The sequence below is a fragment of the Castor canadensis genome, chromosome 13, assembly GCF_047511655.1.
Source record: "Castor canadensis chromosome 13, mCasCan1.hap1v2, whole genome shotgun sequence".
Taxonomy (NCBI): domain Eukaryota; kingdom Metazoa; phylum Chordata; class Mammalia; order Rodentia; family Castoridae; genus Castor; species Castor canadensis.
Window position 1 is genome coordinate 89,559,358 of NC_133398.1, and position 22,861 is coordinate 89,582,218.

Here is a 22,861-nt window from a genome sequence, read left to right on the forward strand (position 1 = left end):
GCCAGCTCCCTGATGACCAACTGAGCTGTAGGATTCTGCCTGTAAGGGGCTCAGCTTGATGGAGAATTATAAATCCCCTCAACTGATGGCAGACTGTAGGCTACAGATGTGTTTTGACCAGCATGTGAGTGGTTTGGGATCACACCCCATGCCCTGCAGGGGGCCCATGACATTCTTCCAGGCTGCCATCTCCACATGCAACCAGTGAGAAGAAAAAGTAGTCTCTGGTGTGCCAAGGGCAGCACAGCCTCTGATCCATGCTGACTTTCTGCATGGATCACCGCCTCAGATTGATGAGGTTCAGCAGAAGGGGAAGTATATGAAAGACCAGGTGTTTCTCTGGACACAGCACTGGGTTTTCTTAACCTCAGACTGTACAGGGCTGTTGGTTCCTAACTCACACTACATCTTCACATACACAAGTAGGGTCAGCTAAGTGTTGCTTTGCAGTAACCCCAAAGATATGATCTTCCTGGAAATGAAGGGAGTCTCTGATTTTCTCAACCATGAAGTCTCCCCATCATGGTTGAGCATATCACTCCTGTGCTCCTCCCTTTCTTCCTCTCCTCTTCCCCTGGTCCCACTGTGGCTGGGCCAATGTTGGAGAAGGGAGGGACACTAAGTGCTCTATGCTAGATTGTGTGAGTAGAGGAGAGAAGAAATGGCATGTTTCTGTCTTTCTGCTCAGATCCATTCCTTGTACTCAGGAGTTTGCATCAGGCCCTGCAAGGGGAATAGGGAGGGGACAGCTAGTTTTCAAGGAAGTGTCCAGGGATAAAGATATGCTCAATGACCAGAAAGATGCACTGGGCTGGACATAGGGAAAGAATGCTGGAGAAGTGAGACCTGATGGACAGAGAGATGTCATGAACACCAGGTCAAATTTGAATGAGGGAGAATCCATTCAAGAAACAGCAGCAGGAGCGCCAGGTACCAGTGGCTCACACCTGTAATCCCAGCTACTCAGGAAGCAGAGATCAGGAGGATCACATTTGAAGCCAACCCAGGCAAACCCTTCATGAAAAAAAAAAGAAAAGAAAAAGAAACAGCAGGCAAGGCTGTGCATGTAGCTCAATGGTAGAATGTTTGCCTGGCCTGAATGAGGCCCTGAGTTCAATTCCCAGCAATAAAGAAAAAGGAACAGTCAGTGTATGCATCATCATTTTATTGACTGTAAAATAGCACATACACTGTAGTTTTTTTCAGGAAAGATGGATTTTTTTAAAAGTCCTTTTTTCTCCCATTAAGGAAAACCTCTAGGTCCTCTACCCACCTTATTTTCCCTGTATTTCTATACTGATGTCATCTACATTTCCCTGAAAAGTATGTCTGGAAGGTGTTTCCATAGCAAAGTATACAGATCTTAATATTCCATTTTAGTTTTGCATAATGTTAAATGAGACAGATGAACCATAGTTTAGTTCATCTGTCTCCCACTGATGGATACCTGCTTGGGTCATTTTCTGTTTTGCTATGACAGAAGCTACAAGTACAGACCCCACAGCAGCCATGGCTGGGGGCTGAGTGCTCTGGGGCCTCCCATACAGGCCTTGTCTGGGAGGGGGAGGTGGACACTGGTCCTGGCACTCAACAGGCTCTGCCACCAGTTGTGGCTGAGGCCAGACCAGAGGGGGAAAAGTTGGATTCAGCTCAGGCTGCTGGGGAGGTGACAGTGCTGACTGCTCCCGGACTCTTGGATCCCCAGGTGCCATTCCTGGCTCCAAGTGCCAGTCCCGTGCTAATTCCAACTTCCCAGAGGAAGAACATTGTTCTTGTTCTTGCAGGGCCCAGTCCGTGGGTAACAGCAGCCCAGATGTCTCCAGCCAAACTTGAGCCTCAGCCTCACTGGCTTCCAGCTGTGGGAAGAGCTGTTGGGAAGCAGGAGGTGGAAACACAGATAGACTTGAGGGGTGAGAGCACCAGAAGTTTCCAGAAACCTTGCCTGGCATGCTGGCGGGAGTCTCCAGGTCAGGGAAGGCCACGTTCAGGCCCAAGATGTCAACATGCCCCCAGAAAATAGCTTGACTAGAAGCATGCTCCCACTCCCAGAAGTGGCGTCTTTCTCTCTGGGTTCCTGGAAGACCCTGCTGGCCTGAGAAGTTGGGGGTGACCACCCCAGGCAGTCTAGGACTGGACATGCAGACCTGTGTCCATGCCACCTCCCCAGGGGGTTTCCTCTGGCTTCTCTTTGGTATTCGAGCTCTCCGGTTCTGAAACCAGACCTGGAAGGATATGAGGAAGAAGAGAGAGAGAAGAAGAGAAAGGAGAGGTAGAAAAGACATTTATTTCCTTCCTTTCTTCCTTCCTTCCTTTCTTGGTACTGGGGTTTGAACCCAGGGCCTTCACCTTGAATCACTCCACCAGCCCTTTTTTGTGATGGGGTTTTTTTAGAGATAGGGTCTTACGAACTGTTTGCCTGGGCTGGCTTTGAAGTGTGATCCTCCTGATCTCTGCCTCCTGAGTAGCTAGGATTACAGGCATGAGCCACCAGCGCTGGCTTGATTGTTGCCTTTTTAAAAGAGCAGGTACTTAAACTGCTTTTGCTGAAAAGCACTGCCTCTTCACTTAGGCCCATGAGTTAATTAAAAGCAGGAGAAACTTGGCATCTCTGCCTCCATTTTATATCTGTGTTCTTTGTTCTGAGCCATTCTATTTGCAGTCACCTTGTAGCCACCATGGAATCAAAGAAGGATAGAACTGACAAATCAATAACATGTTTACAAGGAGGGATGAAGGAAACTGCCCCAAGAAAAAGAACAGGGAAACCTCCACAGGACAGACCACTCACCATGCAACAACTTGTCTTATCCTGACCAGACTGCTCCCTTAAGTGATGACAGTGATAATAACTTCTTCCCCTCCCAAATCAAGAATTGAAATCATGATCAACCAGGTCATCCTTTGACCAGGTCTGTTTAATTATGCCTATCTTTCACCCCCTGCTCAAATTCTTTGCCTTTTAAAACCTCAAGCTCATGTCTGTATCCCAAAGATGGCTGAAAATGGGATGAGTGCTTACCTTGCCTCTTCCCGCAGTGTGCCAGGACTGTCTAACAAATCTCCTTTTTCTGCCCTTCACCATTACTCTTCTCTGTATTTGGCATGTTAGGGTGAGTGACTGGAAACCCTAGAGTTTGTGCCCTAGGCCTAAAGCTCCAGTTTCATACATTCCTTATTGCAAATATATATATTAAAAATAAACTTGTGCTTGACCAGTCTTGGGAAAAGAGACCCGGTGATAGAAATGGACAGAGGCCCAGCAACAGGACAGGGGGACTCTGGCCACAGCTGCACAGCATACACACAGGCAGTCACCTCTGTTCTTCCATGTTTGTTTACACATACATCCTCCCCATTGCTTCCTTCCAACTCAAGACCAATGAGAGAAAGCCAAATATGCAGCCTGACCAATCCCACAGGATGCCCCCCACTGGCTAACCTGCCCCAGCTTCCCAGGACCCCATTGGGGCACAAATGAGCCTCCCCATTTCCCACAGGTAAGCTCTCTAGCTCCTGCTCCTCCACCTGCCCAGGAGGCTCTGCTCCCTACATTGAGCAAGCAACCTTACTGGTTCTCACTAGGGTAGTGTCATTTCCACAACAAATATATCTCGATATATTTGTCACATGAGACATATTCCTCTCAGACTAAAGAGTGGCTTCCATCCAATACAAACACCAGTTTCCTGCCTGTCCCTCTGAGGGGCTTTTACTTGACTCCATCTCAGATGGCTGAGCTCTGTGTGTAAACTGCTTCCTCTTCTTCCAAACAGCCAGCCTCTCCTCCTCCTTCCACACATGGAAGCATGGTGCTAAAATCACCCCTGGGAAGTCAAGTCTCAGGAGCTGAGTCCCCAGATCCCCTCCAGGCTGCCCTGAGGAACTCACTGAGCCACATAGCAACACCAAAGACTCCTTTACTTTTTCTATACTTAGAAAAAGAAGTCTTTTGGGCTGAGGGTGTGGCTCAGTGATAGAGTTCTTGCCTGGTTAGCCCTAAGGCTCTGAGTTCAATCCCCTGTACCATAAAAGTTAGGAAAAAAGAAATCTCCTACTACAAATTCCAAGCCAAAGGCCCAACCTTTCTCCTGTCACTCCCAGAACTCTAAACCATCCCCTCCTGGATCCACTCCAGCCCCAGGCTAGCCCTGCTGTTGGTCTTTCCCTAAACAAATCCTTAAGACCTTAACTGGTAATAATCAAATCTTTCCCTGCAGCAAACTGTCCCAGACCCTTAAGCCAAATCACCCAAGGGACACAGAGACTTTGTGACATTATGCATCTAAGCTACAGAATTTCAGGGGTTCATATCCTGGTCTATCCTGGTTCCAGGAACTCAAAGCTAGACCATACCAAACCATTTGTTCAATTCTGAAGACAATTCTTTTCTCTACAAAATAGTCATGAAACCCTACCTAGTAGGGTGTTTGGGCTTGACAAAAACAAGGACTGGGAAGCCCTTGGGGTGTTGTGACAAAGTTCCAACAGGTTGTCTGCTCCCTCCCCTGAGTTACAGCCCCCTAAAGGTCAGCTGATAAAGGGCTTTCAATTCTCCTTGCTTCCAGCCCTAGGGCTGTCTTAGCTTTTCTATACCTTGGTTCACTCTGTAAACTCTGCAACATCAGGGCTTTTACAGGAAAGAAGATATGGAAATCAGTTGGGAAAAAATCAGCTGGAGTTACTGCTTTCAAAAATAAATGGCCCCATCTTGCATGCCAGGCCATCTTTCTACCAATGCCTGCTTCTTTTATTAACCTTCTAACCCTCCTGGCTGTGATTGGTTTAAGTAACTCTGGGGTTTACATACATTTTTTTTTTTGGTGGTGGTACTGGGGTTTGAACTCAGGGCTTCGTGTTTTACCACCTGTGGCACACCTCTAGTCTATACATAGGTTTTTCAAAATAAAATCCAGTAACAGAATGTCTGGCATCTAGCAAACCATCAGTAAATGTTTACTCTAACTCAGGTAGGTTCTGCATGATGACACCATCTTCATAAAGAAAATGGAGAACAGCTGGTGGCTTATGTCTGTAATCCTGGTTACCTAAGAGGCTGAGATCAGGAGGACTGAAGTTTGAGGCCAGCCCAGGCAGATAGTCTTGAGACCCCATTGTTAGGGTCCGAGACTCCTATTCCTCCAAGAGGCAGAGAGTCACGCGTGAATGCAATCAACAAAGCAGAATTTATTGAGCTGGCAAGCCAGGGTCAAGCTCCCACACAGACACACAGGTCTGATTGGGCAGACAAGACCCCGAGCCTCTTTAGGGAAGATCTTACATAGGCCCCTACCGGCCATTACAGCAAAAGCCCGCACAGTACATAGCCAATGAGTTTGTAACACCACATACATTTCCAGCCTATCCATTTAAGAGTACATTACTTCTTAGCCTATAGATTCAAGGGTCAGTATTCGCGCACACGGTTACATTTAGCAAGCAGGCAGGGCACATCTTGCACGTACTTCTAGTTGTCTTTCACAATCTGCTCACATTCCACCTGCCCCCATCCTGTTTATCTTATCCTGCACGGGGCATCCTGTGCTGGCTTTACTGGTTTCTGCTGTGGGGATCTGCTGGGGCAAAGGGCACATCCTTTCATTCCCCCCTTTTCTTTGGGCTATATTGAGGAATCATTCTCAAGGGGATGAAGAGCCTGGTATTGTTGGTGGAGGACCAGAAGTTGGACAGTGTTAATTCGGTTTTTGATGAAAGTCACAAGTCGGTTTAGAATACAAGGTCCTATTGTTAGAGTAGAGACTGATTGTCGCACATGCCGCAAGGTAAAAAGGGCTCCTGGATGATTTGTTTTGTAGAGTCTGCCTCCCCAGGATTTACCCAATTCCCAATTTGTCGCCTTTTTTTTCTAAATTAGTGAAATTTATCATAATGGGATTACAATTGGGGGGAGTTGGGCATTTCTTATTTATAGGTCTAGGTTGGTGGTATGTAATACCAGATTGAGAGACTCTACTTAATTGAATAAGGTCCCCCTGTTTGGGGGGTGGCCACCATATGTCCCCTGAGCTCTCACAACCCCATGACTTACAATAATAGTCTGTGATTTCTCCACATTTTTTTTTGTGGTTGGGTTGGGGAGCGGGGCAGACATAGAAGTAACTTTGGCGCAAATCCCATTGTCCCCTGCCAGTGAATAAGGCCCTTAAGTCAAAGTATAATTCTGGGAACCAGGTGCTGGGAGGGGTCACCTTGGAGGTCTGGTTAAGAATGTCTCCTGTGGATACATCTACAATCATCCAGGTCAGGTTAAAAGGTTGATGTGGATTTGTATGCCCCCAGCAAGTGGTGGACAGGGTTAGAAAAAGGAATAAGGTTACCGAGGTCCAGTTTGCTGAAGTTTGAGTTTGAAGGAATTGTCCTTGTGGTGGGACACCCTTCTTATTGGCAGGAAGTCTTCCTTCACAGCTACCGGGCCCGCCAGTCTGATGTGGGTGTAGTGGACCCAGGTGATGAACCCATTTTAGGAGGGCTGCGGAGCATCTGGGGTGTTTTCGTTTTCCGGAGCATCTCGTATCAGCCGGAGCTTGAGTGGATTTGTGGGATGCTGTCGTGTAGTCCAATTTTTCTGCTCCTCCTGAGGACGTGCCCGTCTCACATGGGAGTGGTGTACCCATGGTGTAATTTCATCAACCTTGAGGGCGGTGGGGGTAGTAAGCAGTACAACATAAGGTCCTTTCCATTTAGGCTCTAGGGTTTTGGACTGATGCCTTTTAACCCATACCATGTCACCCGGGACTATGCCATGTTCCGGAGTTGGGACCCTCTCAGTAGTATGGTACGCTTGAATTAAGGGCCATATTTGTTGTTGCACCTTAGCTAGAGCCTGTAGCATAGTCAGGTAATTTGGGGCCAGATCACCTAGTCCCGGGCTTAAGGTCCTTTGAATGATGGGGGGTGGAGCCCCATACAGGATCTCAAAGGGGGTTAGCCCATGGACATACGGGGAGTTCCGGACTCGGAAGATGGCCAAGGGAAGGAGTGTCACCCAATCACCGCCAGTCTCCAGGGCCAATTTGGCTAAAGTCTCCTTTAGTGTCCTATTTATCCTTTTTACTTGCCCTGAGCTCTGGGGGTTATATTCACAATGTAGTTTCCAATTGGCCCCCATAGCCTGGGCTAGTCCCTGCAGGACTTTACTAACAAAAGCCGGACCGTTATCTGATCCAATTGCCTCAGGCACCCCGTACCTGGGTATGATTTCCTCTAGTAAGGCTTTTGCCACTACCTGACTCATCTCCCTCTTTGTAGGAAATACCTCCACCCAGCCCAAAAAGGTATCTATGAACACTAGCAAATATTTGTACCCAAACTTCCCTGGTTTTACTTTGGTAAAATCCACTTTCCAGCTTCTTCCCGGGGCCCTCCCCCATTCCCGAATACCTGTGTGGTGCCCCTCCCTTCGTCCTGGTTTTACAGCTGTACAGCTAGCACAATCCTCCACAATTTGACGGACGGCCGCGGTCTGGTTCGAAAATCAGAGTTGTGCAGATGTCAGCAAGTCTAGCAACTTTCTCCGCCCCAAGTGGGTGGACTTATGTAAGTTAGCTAACAGGAATCAGCCGAGTTTTTCAGGCAGGATTAGCTTGCCTTTTAAGTCGCTTTTCCATTTATTTTTCCTTTTTCTAGTGAGGGAGTGGGCTCTCATCCAAGTGAAATCCTCCGAGGAGTACTCTGGTCGGGGAGGTAGCGAAGGGAGCTTGGGGACAGGCACATCTATAGCCGCGACCATGGAGGGACTCACCATTGCTGCTCTCCTAGCTTCTTGATCCGCCCTGTTGTTACCGACAGCTTCCGGAGTCTTGGCAGACTGATGGCCTGGGACATACATCACTGCCACTGCCTTCGGTTTTTCCACTGCTATTAATAGACGCTGGACTTCGGCCAGGTTTTTTAAGCCTTTCCCTTCTGCTGTGCGAAATCCCCTTTCGCGGTAGATGGCTCTGTGGACGTGGATGGTACCGAGAGCATAGCGGCTATCGGTGTAGATATTGACTCGTTTTCCTTTTGCCCTTTCCAGGGCCTCAGCCAAGGCAATTAATTCTGCCTTTTGGGCTGAGGTTCTGGGTGGGAGGGTGCTGCTCCATACCGTGTTTCCTTCTTGGTCGACCACTGCTGCCCCTGCCCTTCGGACTCCATCTTGGACAAAACTGTTTTCATCAGTGTACCAGTTTAATTTACAGCCGGACAGTGGGGTGTCCTTTAGGTCAACCTGTACCTGGGTAACTTCGGAGAGGAACTCCTTGCAGTCATGGACAGGTGTCTGTAGTTCCGGGTTGGGCAACAGGGTGGCAGGGTTCAGAGTTACGGGATCTGTGAAGGTGATCCGAAGGGAATCCAACAAGAGCCCCTGGTAGTGGGTGAGCCTGGCATTTGTCATCCATTTCCCAGGGGGTTGTTTAAGGACTCCCTCCACACATACAGTTACCCGAGACTCGGGGAGGGGGTCCGAGCCCCGTCTCCCTCAGTCCTCTTCTCCGGCTAGAAGGACTCTGGCCTGCTCCACTGCTTGTTTTCTTTCCCTGTTACCTCCCGGTCTCCTGCCAAACCTTCTTCTTCCCTTTAACTTAGGGCACTCTCTCTTCCAATGCCCAGTCTCCTTACAGTAAAAACAGTGTTCCTTATCTGGGGTCCTGGCATGGCCCCCTTCCCTGGGTTGGTCCCGGACACATGCTAGGAAAATACGGGCCATTTCTCTTTGTTGCTTTCGGTTCTCCTTAGCCTGGAACTCCCTGTCCTTCTTTTTCTGCCTTTTCTCCCTTTTCTTTGAGTTTCCCTTGCGGTAAAGACCTTTTTTGCTATCTGTAACATTTTCCTAATGGTTATCTCCCCTAAGTTTTCCTGTTTATTGAGTTTTCTCCTAATGTCTGGAGCTGCCTGATTAATGAATGAGAATACCACAGCAGACCAGTGGATCTCCGCCTCGGGGTCAATAGGGGTGTACTGACGGTATGCCTCATAGAGGCACTCTAAGAAACCGGCCGGGCTTTCATTTTCCCCTTGGACAACTGCCTTTACCTTTGCAAAGTTGGTGGGCCTCCTAGCAGCCGCTCGGAGACCTGCCATAAGAGTCTGGCGGTAGATTTGGAGATGCTCCCTACCTTCTGCGGTCCCGAAATCCCAATCAGGGCTGCGTAGGGGGAAGGCCTCATCTATGGCCGGTTGGAGGGTTGTGGGTCTCCCGTTGTCCCCCAAGACATTTTTTCTAGCTTCGTGGAGGATGCGCTCCTGCTCCTCCGTCGTTAAAAGAGTATTGAGCAGCTGGTGACAGTCGTCCCATGTGGGGCGGTGTGTATGCATGACGGACTCCAGGAGATCTATGAGACACTTAGGGTCTTCTGAAAAGGGTGGGTTCTGCGTCCTCCAGTTATATAGATCACTGGAGGAGAAGGGCCAGTACTGAAACTGTTGCCCACCTCCTGGTCCTCCTTGGCCTACCGTCCAGACTGGAAATGTGGGGACAGTTTCCTCCCCATGTGTTGATGAGGGGGGCCCATCTTCTCCCTCCCTTTCCCGTACCCCTCGGGGGCGGAGTCTTTGACCCATTCCTCCTCTGGCCGTCGGTCCTGTTGAGGAGGATGAGGAAATTTCCTCCTCCAGAGCACTGGCCTGACCAGGGGGAGTCAGGTATGGGGGCGGCCGATCTTCCTCTACCCCCGCGAGGGATGGGTAAAGGGGGGAACTCTCCGGTAAGACCGGGGGTGGTAAAGAGGGTGTCCTATTTTGAGGACTGGTCAGGGAGGGAAGGGGAGGTTTTTCTTCCTCTTTTATGACCAAGGCAGGCATGACGGGTTTTAGCCCCGGGAGCCTAACTGGAGGGGTGAGTCAGAAAAGCTGTTAACCAAGTGGGGGGTTCCCCGCTAAATCTTCCCAAACCAAAATGTAGGGGACCTGATCTGGGTGGCCTTGATTGCCTGGTCGGAAAACGACAGCCTTGACCTTAGTGATCAGGTCTAGGGAGAGGGAACCTTGAATGGGCCATCCGACTCCGAAGATGGGCCATTCTGCAGAACAAAGGGTGTCGAACTTACCTTTCTTAATGACCAGACCCGCATTTAATGCCCTTTTTTTGACTTCTGGAAAGTGAGAGAGAATCAAAGACTTTGGGGTTGCTTGTCCCTGTCCCATTGTGGGATGAGAAGCAACCACCAGGAGAGATAGAACAAAAAGGGTGAAAGCAACAATAACTCCACACACACAGAACACTCTCCACCACTCGCTTGGACCGGTCCTTCTCTCACGCTGGTGCGCACCCCATTCAATCTCCTCACCGTCCAATTTGGATATCAGGCCGAAAGGCGTCCACTTGACGGGTGGTCGGTTGACTAGTTCAATTAGTTCTTCACCTGGCACCAGGATTCCTGAAATGCTCGAGCCCAAATGAGAGGAAAGCCTCTCCCAGCAGGACCTCGTGGTCCCCTTAACGAGATTCCAGAATGAACCTCCCTGGGGATTGGCCAAATCCCCGCCGCGGCCCAAACGGGAACAATCACCTACCAATTAGTTCCCTCCAAATGAGAATCTCAGACTCTCCCAATGCCTAGGACTTGGAATCACCTCTGCTTTCTCGTGGACGGTCTGCCTTCTCGAAAAAGGGTATCTCAGTGGGACCTCCAAATGTTAGGGTCCGAGACTCCTATTCCTCCAAGAGGCAGAGAGTCACGCGTGAATGCAATCAACAAAGCAGAGTTTATTGAGCTGGCAAGCCAGGGTCAAGCTCCCACACAGACACACAGGTCCGATTGGGCAGACAAGACCACGAGCCTCTTTAGGGAAGATCTTATATAGGCCCCTACCAGCCGTTACAGCAAAAGCCCACACAGTACATAGCCAATGAGTTTGTAACACCACATACATTTCCAGCCTATCCATTTAAGAGTACATTACTTCTTAGCCTATAGATTCAAGGGTCAGTATTCGCGCACACGGTTACATTTAGCAAGCAGGCAGGGCACATCTTGCACGTACTTCTAGTAGTCTTTCGCAATCTGCTCACATTCCTCACATTCCACCTGCCCCCATCCTGTTTATCTTATCCTGCACGGGGCATCCTGTGCTGGCTTTACTGGTTTCTGCTATGGGGATCTGCTGGGGCAAAGGGCACATCCTTTCACCCATATCCAAAATAATCAGAGAAAAATGGACTAGAGCTGTGACTCAAGCTGTAGAAGGCCTGCCATCTGAGTACCTGTTTTGCAAGTGCAAAGCCTTGAATTCAAATTCCACCAAAGAAAGAAAGAAAATGGAGAACAAAATATAATTTCTGCCTGGGCGAAGCTCTCAGAGGATGAGGGATCATTTGAGAAAGGGGGTCACCACAGCAATCAGATATAGGTGTTGGAATAGGGATTTCCCCCCTCCACAAGGCACATTATAAGTGACTAATTTTGCTGCCCATGAGAACCAGCTGGGGGTACTTCAGTATTACCTGGGCCCAGGGTCAAACCCCAGAGCAATAAATCAGATCCATGCCATTTCAGCTGACAGTGGCTGAAAACCTGAGCTGAAGATCGGATGGCAGATGGTCTATATACCAGAGTCAATGGGAGTGAAAAACTTAACACGTACCAGGACCACACATTTGAATTTGTATTCAAATTCTTGGGGGCACTGGAAACTGCTGGCCCAGGACAGGACTGTTTGATCCTGGCTCTGCTTAAGAACCAAGTGGGGAGCTTTCAAACCACCTGCTCCATCTCCCACTCTTCTCAGACATGGAGAAGAGAACTTCCTGGAGGAAGAGATGATTCCAAGTAACCCCTATGTGCCCCAAGGCTGAGATCAAGAGGACCAGATCCCATGTGGGAGTGCTGGGAAGCCCCAGGGATCCCAGAGATCAAGACTGTTCTCCTGCCTGGGGATATAGCTCAGTGGCTAGAGTGCTTGCCTAGCATGTGTGAAGGTCCTGGGTTCAATCCCTGGCACCACAAAAAGCAAGCTGAAAAAAGCTATTCTCCTTATAAATAAATATTCACACACTATTTGCTTTTTTCCTTTCCCATTCTTTCGGTGGACTTCTTCAGATGTTGCATGAGGTGGGGCAAAGGAAGAATTTAGAAGGAGATCTGAGAATTCAGCTTTCTTTGTATTCTTCTGGTCAGTTGCTGTTCCTCTCACTCAATTTTCTGGCTTTGAGATCATGGTTGCTTTTCTTGAAAAAAAGTTCATTAGTGAATATTTTTCAGTGTCTCACCTTTTTCTTTTCTTTTCTTCTTTTTTTTTTGTGGTACTAGGGTTTGAACTCAGGGCCTAACCTGGAGCCACTCCACCAGTCCTTTTTTTAGTGTGTGGATTTTTTTGACATAGGGTCTGGTGAACTATTTGCACAGGCTGGCTTCAAACCAGATCCTCCTGATCTCCACCTCCTGAGTTACAGGTGCGAGCAGGCACACAGCTTTTGTTTGTTTGTTTATTTATTTATTTTTGCAGTGCTGGGAATAGAATCCACATTCGAGAGAAGCACTCTTCTGGTGCTTAGCTGAGCTATACCGCCAGCCTGTTTCTCAGCTTTAATTTCTAAACTGGTCACTATTTAACAGGTATAACCCACATTTATCAATTTACACACTATCTTCTGCCAGAGCTGTAATCTAAATTACTAAATCTTGGTGCACATGCTGGTGCATGCCTGTAACTACAGCACTCAGGAGGATCATAAATTTGAGGCCAGCCTAGGTTACATAACCAGACCCTGTCTCAGAAAACAAACCAAAATTTTAATAAGATAAGATAAAATAAATCTCAAAATATACCTATCTTTATTTTCCCAATCCAGAGAACAGAGCTCATACCCACCTTACAGGAATATTGAGAAGATTGAGTAAAAGTGGCTTTCATACCACGTGGCTAGCAGAGTGGCTCAATGCAAGCCCTGAAGCTGCGTTCAAACCCCAGTACCACCAATTAAGTTATTTATTAGTAGAAAGAAAGAATGAGCTGGCCGCTGATGGCTCACACCTGTAATCCTAGGTACTCAAGAGGCAGAGATCAGGAGAATTGAGTTCAAAGCCAGACTGGGCAAATAGTTTGGAGCCCCTATCTCAGTTGGGGAACAAGTAAGGTTAAAAGTGGCTTTCACACTAAGGGTGTAACCTGAAGACAATTTCATCCCTAGCATCACCACCACAACAAAAGAGAGTGGGATTTGTTTGTTTGGTTTTGGTTTGGGAGGGATTGCTTTTGTTTTTTCTGTTTTTGGAAAAATAGGTGCTCAGTATGCACTCAACCCCACCTCTCTTGGTCAAGAAGACAGAGAAGAAAAAAAACCATTTCTACGTTACCTGAATTCGTGACTCAGGAATCTGGGTCAGCCTGGCTAGCTCTTCTCTGATGCCAAAGCCAGGATACTGGTTCCTTTCAAAGGCCTCAATAAGGACCTTGTACTGGTCTTTGCTGAACTTGGTCCTCTTGTGTCTACCGCCTCGCTGGGGCTCTGGGAGAGTCTCGTGGTCTAAGAAGAGAAGGGACAGGGGACACTGAGCCTAGGCGTGGTCCACCAGAGCATCAATCCCCTGCCGATTCCATATAGGACATGCAACTGCCCCACAGAAAAGGATTTTGTTGTGCACAAAGCCCAGGCCACCATTCCAGAGACTCAGTGCTCCCTCTGGTCGCAGCACCCTTTGCCGAATTCCATGAAATAGACCCAGAACTAGGGTGCAAGGACTTGCCACCACTCCCAAATCGGAGTTCCACTTTTTTGTTGTTTTTTTTGCAGTACTGGGCTTTGAATCCAGGGCCTACACCTTGAGCCACTCCACCAACCCTTTTTTGTGAAGGATTTTTTTCGAGATAGGGTCTGGGAACTATTTGCCCAGGCTGGCTTCGAACCACGATCCCCTGATCTCTGCCTCCTGAGTAGCTAGAATTACAGACATGAGCCACCGGTGCCAGGCTCACCTGAATGTCTTAAGGCTCCACAAAAGTCACTGCACCCTGAACAGCTTGGCGAGCATTTGGAATGAAAAATGTAACTACAACCTTGGGGTGATGACATTGCTGTCTCGCTATGGTTGTCCCGCTGATCTCTAATTTGCTGGCTCAAGCGATCCTTCTGTCTCAGGTTCCCCATGATCTGGGATTACTTTATTGTCCACAAACATTGACCTGGGTGAGAAGGGTTTTCAAGTCTTCTTTTACATTACATGTAGCCTACAAAACTGTGGCACAGCCTATTAATCCTATCAACTTTTGTTCTTTGCTAGGCCCAAAAGACACATACTTTAAGAATTGCTAGCTAGGTGGAGTGGCTCAAGTGGTAGAGCGCCTCCCTAGCTAGCTGGAAGTCCTAAATTCAAACCTCAGTACTGCCCCTCCCCCAAAAACCTTACACTTTGTATCATTCAATGTATCCATGGTTTCTTGTTGTTTGTTGCTGTTTTTAAAAAAAGAGATGCTAAAGCCAGGTCCCTAGCTACTCAGGAGGCAGAGATCAAGAGGATCATGGTTCCAAGCCAGCTGGGAAAAATAGTTTGCCAGACCCTATCTCCAAAATACCCAACACAAAAACAGGGATGGTGGAGTGGCTCAAGTGCGAGAGTGCGAGAGTGACAGCCTAGCAAGCATGAAGCCCTGAGTTCATAACCCCAATATCACCAAAAAAAAAAAAAAGTTGCCAAAAATCCCAATGTAAATAATATCATGGGAGATAAATGTAAATAAAGTCAAGGATTTTTATACGTTGGCATTTGTATTTTCGGATGTAACCTGGGGAAGCCCCAAGCCTCCCTATGAGCCTTGTTCCTCCCCTTTGTTGACTTGTGACTCAGTGCATGGCAGAATTTACTCAGAGAAATTAAATATTCATCCTGACCTTAACTTGATCTCAAACTTAACTTTGGCCGTAAAACTTCCTTCACACTGATTTTGACCTTGAATGTGATTTTTATAACTATGACCTTTCTCACCTTGATCCTTCACCTGCTACAGACTTTTCCCTGACCTGGACACTCAACCTCACTTTGATTCTGATCCTCTTTACTCTGCTCTGATCATACTTCCTACTGACAATGACTGTGACCTTGAAAGATTTAGATCTTGACTTTCACCCTGAACTCTATCCTTAACTAAATCTCATCTGAACTTCGCCAGGGACAGGACCAAGATAGAGTAATGTCTGGGATCAGTATCAAGGCTATGATAAAGGCCAACGTAAGGGCAAGAGACTCTGCAAGGGTGAAGTCCAGTTCCAAGGTGAGAGGGGGGCTGAACTGAGAGTGAAGCTAGATTGAGGGAGGAACAGAGTCAGGCTCAAGGTCAGGATGAGGGTGAAAGGAAGAGTGAGGGCAAAGATAGGGGTCAGGGCAAAGACCAGGACCAGGTTTAGGGCAGGATGAAAGGATCAGTATTATGGCCAAGGCCATGCCCAAGACAAAGGACAGTGCCAAAGAGAAAGTCAGTTGTAGGGGAGAGGAACAGTGAGGGTCAGTGCCAGGAAAAACACTAATGGTAAGGAGGACAGTTAGGGTCAGAGCTAGGGCCAGGATCAAGTTGAAGATCAATGGTAGGAAGAGGGTCTGTTGAGGGTTTGGAACAGGGAAAAGCCAATGATAGAAATAGGGAGTGTCAGGGTCAGAGCCAGGAAGAAGTCCAATGGTAGGGAGTGGGATAGTGAGGTGGGGAGAGGGACAATGAGGCCTTGGGTTAGGAAGAAGGCCAATGACAGGGAAAGGGACAATGGAGGCCAGGGTCAGTACTAGAGTGAATGGCAGTATAAAGGGTGGGCAAGAGTTGGAGCAGGGATAAGTTGATGGTCACTGAGAAGCGGGGAGAACTATTTGGGGAGGAATCCTTCCAAAGGGAATAAGTAGGGCTAGCCACCTGGAACTGAAGTACGCGGCAGCAGTTCCGCTGGGTACACAGCACTTAATTAACGGCCCGGAAGTGCAGACGGGCGGGCGACGCAGCGCGTGCAGGCCGGAAGTGCGGCTGGGGTGGGTGGGGTTTAGGTGAGCGGGGGACGGAAGCGGGGCGGTCGGGTCGCCGCCGGCGGCGCGGAGGAGGGCGGCGGCCGGTGCCCGGCGGGCGTGGCCGGGAAGTCCGGCGGCGGGATGGTGACGCAGCTGGGGCTGCACGAGCTGCTGCACGTCTTCTCCTTCCTGGAGGCGCGAGACCTGCTGCGCGCCGCGCAGGTGAACAAGGTACGGCGCGCTGAGCTGAGGCGAGAGCGGGACGCGCGCTCCCGAGGTTGGCTCGGGGAGCGTTTTCCTTCCCGTTCCCGGCTTGCCCGAAATACCCTTCCAGAAACTTTCTTCCTCCGGGGTTGTGCTTTACTCGCTCCCGGTGCACGGCACGCCCCTCTTCTCCCCAGGGCAGCTCCTTCGCCTGTGGTCTCCCGTGGCCCTCGCTGGTCCCCTGTCGTTTCCTTCATGACTGCGCCCGTGGCACCCGTGTTGAGAAAATTGATGTCACCTGCCCTCCACGCACTACCACCCCGCGTCCCCTCTCGGGGGCCCGGCACAGCTGTAGTTAAGTGGGTCTCAGTATGATGCATTTGTGTAATGTCTGGTTTTCTCTGCTAGACGCATTCCTGCGAGGGAGTCTTTTTCATCACTGTCTCTAGCACCTAGTGTATGCCCTGACATTTAGTGTCCCCTCAATAAACGCTTGCTGAGTAAATGAATTTCTTAAAGGAACTTAAAATATATCATTTAACTAAAGGGTTCACAAGCATCCTGATTTGAATGCCAACATTTTTTTTGCTTTATTAGACTTTTTATTTTTAGTTTCAATCTTCAAATTAAAAACACGTTTGTTTATTTGCACAAAAAAGGCATTAATACTGTTCATCCCACTCTTGTTAACTTTAGCCAAAGACTTCTGGGCTGCATTTTGCTATTTTTCTTTTCAGTCTTCAAATCTTTAAACTTAGTGTAAGCTGTTGCTCATACAAACTCATCTGGTAACTTTAGTTTCTTGGATAGAGGGTTTGACAATGAAGCTGAATATTCTAGAGACTTCAAATATTTCAGTAGGTCATTACTTAATACTTTTGGCATGTAATCAGATATCAGACCATAGCAAACATAATCCTCTTCCTTGTCACTAGAAACCTGGTGATCAGAGAAAAACGCACCTGACTGTAATGCTGCCATAGCTGGATCAACGTTTTTTCCCTCCAGCCACTTTAATGTCTTCTCTTTGCTATACTTGTGATATTTTTTGTTGTCTATTTCTTTTTTCTCTGTTACATGGTAAAGTAACTTGTCAAGGTTTGGAAGTTTCAGGAACAAGATAAAATTTGGAAATACCTCATACACTATAACTTGATCTAGGGGCCGAAACTTTCCCTCTTTATCAGCCTGTATAAGGTAGTGGAAGAGCGGAAATAGAGGGTCCATAGAGGTGGAAAAGTGGAGAAGGCCTCCTGATTGAACTGATTGAGTTGTAAACCAAGAATGGTGTTTTTCCTTGAAAACTGATGTTAAACAGCTGTGCTGTGGGAGACACAAATTTAACAAGTAAATGGCTCCTTCCCCTGAACATGGGTTACAAACAATTTTACAGACATAAGGCCACATTTAGTCTTTGAGGCATCTGGTATTCTGGAACCAGGAACATGTGCTGCTGGATGTGACTCCCCTCTCCCACTAGTCCCAGCCTACCCTACCATAAATGGCAGGAGGAGGGTCTGATCTGGGTGGTGCAGCCCATGAAGGGACTGGCAGAGCTGGGGAGGCACCTGTGGGACTATCCCACACTTGTGTTCTTTTGTTGTTGTTGTTGTTACTGGGTTTGAACTTAAGGGCTTTCATTTCCTAGGCAGGCACTCTACCACTTGAGCCACTCCACCAGCCCCAACACTTGTGTTCTGTTTTTAAATTTGCCAAGTCAAGGTTCTTCCAATTACCAGTGCAAGGCCCCAGCTGGGGAAGGAGTGGCAGAGGCTCTTACCTCTCCTCTGTGTTTCTCTGCCAATGGTAGGTGCTAGATGTTCATTGTATGCCTTAGGACTCCAAGGCCATAATTGTAATTTTAAGTATATCTAGTAAAACATTGGGTTATCACCTCCACTTTTACTGATAAGGAAACAGTATTACACAGTGGTTTGTCTAAGGTGACCCACATTGTCACACACTGGGCAGTTTTCACAGAAGTAGTCTATGGGAAACTTAGGGGCAGAGTTTGAAAAGAGGTGCCTTCCACCCTTTGGTAGCACCAACATTTCATTGTCTTAGTTTACCATAGGTAAAATTAAGTCAGTAATCTCTACCTCGTGATGTCATTGTGAAGGCTGGAATCTAATAGATGGATCCTCAAAGGTGGATGGCATTTATTTTGTAGGGCATATTACATATTATAATTCTCCATTGGGAAAATAAGATTTCAGTTGGGGTTTGAACTAGAAACTATAGAAAAGGAAATGCGCAGATCTTTGTTTTGTTTAATTTTGCAAAATAAAAACTTTACATTACTACTAGCCAAAAGATGGAAGTCATTTGGGCTCCAGAATCCAGGGTGGCAAGCTAGAGAGGTCAGGAAGCAGGCCTGGACCTGAGATAGGTGTGGTACCCTGACCCCCGTTCCACGTGGGGACCTGACTTGCAGAGGGAAGGTACTTCTGCAGAAAGAAGTTTGTAAGAGCAGGGCCCGCATAGTATCCTTGCCTGTAGTCTGTTCCCATTTTTACCACTTTGGCATCTCTGGGACATTTCCTTGGTCAGTGCCTTAATTTACTCCATTGATGCAACCCTCATCTAAAGTCTCCTCTGATCTCCTTTCCATCCTTCCTGCCCATAGCAGCCAGAGCCATCTTCCTAACATGGTTTGACCCTTTACTCCCCTGTTCAAAGTTCTCAAGTAGTTTCTCATTTTTTTTTTCCATGAAGACTTCAGGAAGCTGGTCTCAGCCAAATGCCAGCTCCTTTTTCCATTTCATCCCCACCAGAACCTCATGTTCTAATTAAGGTAAATTACTCACCCATCTTTTCCACACTTGAATCATGTTTGGACAGCTGTTCTGTTTCTCCCTGCAATGCTTTGGTGGTTCTCTTAGAGAACAGCTACTCACCCTTTGAAACTTGATACATAGTTACTACTCTAGCCTGTGGCTCCCTACCCACCACCACCTCGAGTCCCTCCTTACTCTCATTGTTTTTATGTCCAAATAAATCTCCGATTCGACAGAGTGCATTTTCTGGAATGCAGAGACAGGGTCTGCTTTAGCTCTTTGTCCCTTCCACAGGTTGGCAAGTGAGGTGCTATCGACTGACTCACTTCTTTCCTTCCTTTTATAGGTGTGGAATGAGGTTTCAAGGACCAAGGAACTGTGGAGGTGAGTGAAGAGCCAAAGCTGATCCTGCACAGGAGAGATGGAGGTGCTGAGTAAGCATTCTGGGCATTGTCTGCATTTCTGGCTCTGTTGAGTGTGTAGAAAGAATTATTCTAGGACCTCACCACCAGAATACTTTTCTTTGCTTAGGGATATAGAATAGAATGGAGGATTGATATAAAGTATGCTTACCAACTCAGGGCCAGAAATATATAGTAAAAGAATACAGGTGGCTGGCAGAAGACAAATCAGAAATATGACTATAGCTTTTTTTTTGAGACAGGATCTCACTGTGTTCAGGATGGCCTTAAACTTGCTGTATAGTCCAGGTTGGCTTCAAACTCACAATTCTGCTTTAGCCTCCTAGAGTGCTGAGATTACAGGCATGTAATCACATCTCAGTAATTGCACAAATTACTGTTTTGGTTTTTTTTTTTTTTCTGGTACTGGGGTTTGAACTCAGGCCCTACATCTTGCATCACTCTACCAGCTCTTTTTTTGTGATGGGTTTTTCTGAGATAGGGTCTCTCAAACTATTTGCCTGGGCTGCCTTCGAACCAGGATCCTCCTGATCTCTTCTCCTGAGTAGCTAGGATTACCGGCATGAGCCACCAGTACCTGGCTTCAGATTACTTTTAATTCAGCTTTGGTTTAATGACACAGCAATATAAGTATGCATGAAGTATGCATGAAGGTAAAAATTGAAAACATTTTAATTATTAAATGTCTAAACTTTTCTTTCTATTCCATTTCTTCTTTGGAACCTAACTTCTTTTGTGCGAAAATATAACTATCAGAAGCTGGAAAAAGAAAAAAGAACTATCAGATTTCTTACCTCTTGCAGAATACAGTACAGCCTTGACTTTCAACTAGGAGTTTACTTAATTTTAGTCACTCATAATGAAAAACACTGTTCATGCATGATGGTTCTTCAGAACATGGAGGGAATTTTTGTTTCATTTTTAGGATCATTAAACCTTGAGATATTTGGGAATTTATTAAGGCCAATCTTACTTAGTTTTTAGTATTATAAAACACTTTTCTATTTGTTGGGTTTTTTTTATTGCTAATATTAATTAGAAAAATAGTCTTGGGATTTTTATTTTGTTTTTGGGATTTTTGAGGGAGGTTTTACTATGTAGCTCAGACTGCCTTAAACTCATGCTCCTACTCCTTCCTGAGTTCTGGGATTACAAGGTATGTACACCATACCCAGTTTATAAATCTCTTTTCATGGCATACAATGTATAAAGATGTAATTTTTGACAAGAACAACACAAAGGAGGGAGGAAATAGACTCATGTAGGAGATGTTTTATATACTACTGAAATTAAAGGTTGTAGTAAAACTGGATTGTTGTAAATTAAGATTTAAATTGTAATCTCTAAGGCAACCATTATAAGCATGGTGGAACAACAGTACGGTAGAAGAGCCAGGGTAGTTCATGCCTGTAAAACTAGCTACTCAGGAGGCAGAGATCAGGAGGATTGTGGTTTGAAGCTAGTCCCAGGCAAATAGTTCGAGAGACCTTATCTCGAAAAAAATTGACTGGTGGAGTGGCTCATGCAGCAAGAACACCTGCCTAGCAAGTGTGAGCCCTGAGTTCAAACCCTAGTGCTGCTCTTTCCAGCCAGCACCAAGCGATGAGCATCTCTTGGGACAAGTGGCACAAGCACCACGAGACTGGGGGCAAGAGAAAGCCCTGTCACAAGAAGCAGAAATATGAGCTAGGACACTCTGCTGCCAACGCTAAGATTGGCCCTTGACGTATACATAGTCTGAGTTCGAGGAGGCAACAAGAAGTACTGTGCACTGAGGCTGAATATGGGGAACTTATCCTGGAGCTCTCAGTGTTGCACTCACAAAACAAGGATCATTGATGTTGTCTGTAGTGCATCCAATAACGAGCTGGTCTGCACAAAGACCCTGGTGAAGAACTGCACTGTGCTCATGGACAGCACACCATACCGACCATGGTTCGAGTCCCTCTGTGCACTGCCTCTGGCCACAAGAAAGGGGCCAAGCTGACCCCTGAGGAGGAAGAGGTTTTAAAAGAATGATCAAGGAAAATTCAAAAGAAATAACGAAGGAAGGAAAAAGAGTGCCAATATCAGCAGTCTTCTGGAGGAGTAGTTCCAGCAGGGCAAACTTCTTGCCTATATTTCATCCAGACCAGACCATTGTGGCAGAGTAGATGGCTATGTACAGAGAGCAAGGAGCTGGGAATTCTATCTGAGGAAGAGCAACGTTGGGAAAGGCAAATAAGTTGTCCACTATGCTTAGCTCATGCAATAAAGCTTATGTGTTTATTGTTCTAAAACAAACAACAAAAAACCCTAGTGCTGCCAGAAAAAAAAAGGTAGAAGAAATGACAAAGGAATTAAAATAGTACACTAGAAAATATTTAACACAAGAAGGCAGTAATGAGGGAATAGAGGGGAAAGATGCTTAAGTCCTAGTAAATAAATAGCAAAATGATATGTATATCTGCTCTTGCCAGTAACTACATTGAACACACATGAATTATATAGTCTAATAAAAAGGCAAAGACTGGGATGGGGACATGGCTCAAGTGATGGAGTGACTGTCTTGCCGTGAATTCTATCCCCAGAACTGCCAAAAAGAAGAGGCAAAGATTGACAGTGGGCAACGAAAAGTGCTTTCTGCATGAGACATACTTTATTTTGTTTGTTTGTGGTACTGGGGATCAAACTGAGGGTCTCATGCATGCTAGGTAAGAACTTACCACTGAGTTACATCCCCAGCCCTGAGACACATTTAGATTCAAAGACAGATTGACAGTAAAAGAATAGAAAAAGATATACCATGCAAATAATAACCAAAAGACAGCTGAATTGCTATACCAATATCAGACAAAATGTACTTTGAGACAAAACAATGTCATACAGACAAAGGTGTTGTATAATGATAAATGGGTTAGTCTAATAAGATATGTCAGTGACATGTGCCTTTTGCAGCACAGCAACAAATACATGAAGAGGTGACCAAGTTGAGAGAGAAATAGATCAGCAACAAGAATTGGAGACTTCACAGAAAGTAGGCTTGTGAATCCCAGTTGTTTAACCTGTGTACCCTCAAGTGTACAGTAGTGATGATACTCTACTTCTCAGGGTTACTGTGAAGGTTCTTTGGATGTACGAAAGAGCACTTCATGCCTGACACATAGCACTCATTCAATGTTACTGTCCTCATTTACAGGAGAGGAAGTTGAAGCCTAGGTAGACAAATGAGTTACACAAGGTTTCTAAGCCAGCAAATGGAAAAGCCAGGATGCAAAACTAGATCTTTTGGCTCCAAAATCTGTGACTGCTGTGTCCTGTCTGGGTTTGTGGGTTTGTTCTTCAGGCAGTTGTGTCTGAGACGCTGGTCCTCCTGCAAAGCCTCCCAGATGGTTTTGAGCACACAGACGTGGAAGCAGTACTATCTCTGCCGGTCTGAGCTGGAGTTCCGAGTGGAATCTGGGCGCCCAGAAGACTTCACCTGCAAAGCTATTGATGGGCATACAGGTATGAGGTGGGGAGTGTGGTAGCTGTGCCTCACCCCAACCCATTCCCT

General features: G+C 46.8%; 2 protein-coding genes and 2 pseudogenes across 10 annotated transcripts in view; 2 read left to right on the forward strand and 2 right to left on the reverse strand.

The window, feature by feature from the left end:
• Positions 1-5,171: 5,171 nt before the first annotated feature.
• LOC141415524 (uncharacterized) lies at positions 5,172-15,930 on the reverse strand. Of its 4 annotated transcripts, none has more exons than XR_012440491.1 (3): positions 15,835-15,930; positions 7,399-13,465; positions 5,172-6,649 (listed from the first exon to the last, which is right to left on the reverse strand). XR_012440491.1 is itself a non-coding variant. In XM_074052229.1 (3 exons), the coding sequence occupies exon 3, from the start codon at positions 9,799-9,801 to the stop codon at positions 8,689-8,691; it is 1,113 nt and encodes a 370-aa protein (XP_073908330.1). In that variant the 5' UTR covers positions 9,802-12,166; positions 13,296-13,465; positions 15,835-15,930; the 3' UTR covers positions 5,172-8,688. The 4 variants fall into 3 exon arrangements, 3 of the variants coding, with proteins under 3 accessions (XP_073908330.1, XP_073908329.1, XP_073908331.1); XM_074052229.1 differs by having other exon boundaries at positions 5,172-12,166; positions 13,296-13,465; XM_074052228.1 differs by having other exon boundaries at positions 5,172-13,465.
• Positions 15,931-15,998: 68 nt separating this feature from the next.
• LOC109698603 (F-box/WD repeat-containing protein 12-like) overlaps positions 15,999-22,861 on the forward strand; it is a 70,346-nt gene continuing 63,483 nt past the window's right edge. For 5 of the 6 annotated variants that reach the window (XR_012440492.1, XR_012440493.1, XM_074052231.1 and 2 more), the window contains exons 1-3: positions 15,999-16,154; positions 19,251-19,288; positions 22,652-22,812. Coding sequence is in view for 4 of the 6 variants with exons in the window: in XM_074052231.1 (XP_073908332.1) it covers positions 16,065-16,154; positions 19,251-19,288; positions 22,652-22,812 (289 nt within the window). In the remaining 2 variants the exon portion in view is untranslated. Of the gene's footprint in view, positions 16,155-19,250; positions 19,339-22,651; positions 22,813-22,861 lie in introns of all 6 variants that reach the window. The other variant, XM_074052233.1, reaches the window with a different exon arrangement.
• LOC109699650 (ribonuclease H2 subunit B pseudogene) lies at positions 16,678-18,958 on the reverse strand (annotated as a pseudogene).
• LOC141415526 (small ribosomal subunit protein eS8 pseudogene) lies at positions 19,345-22,645 on the forward strand (annotated as a pseudogene).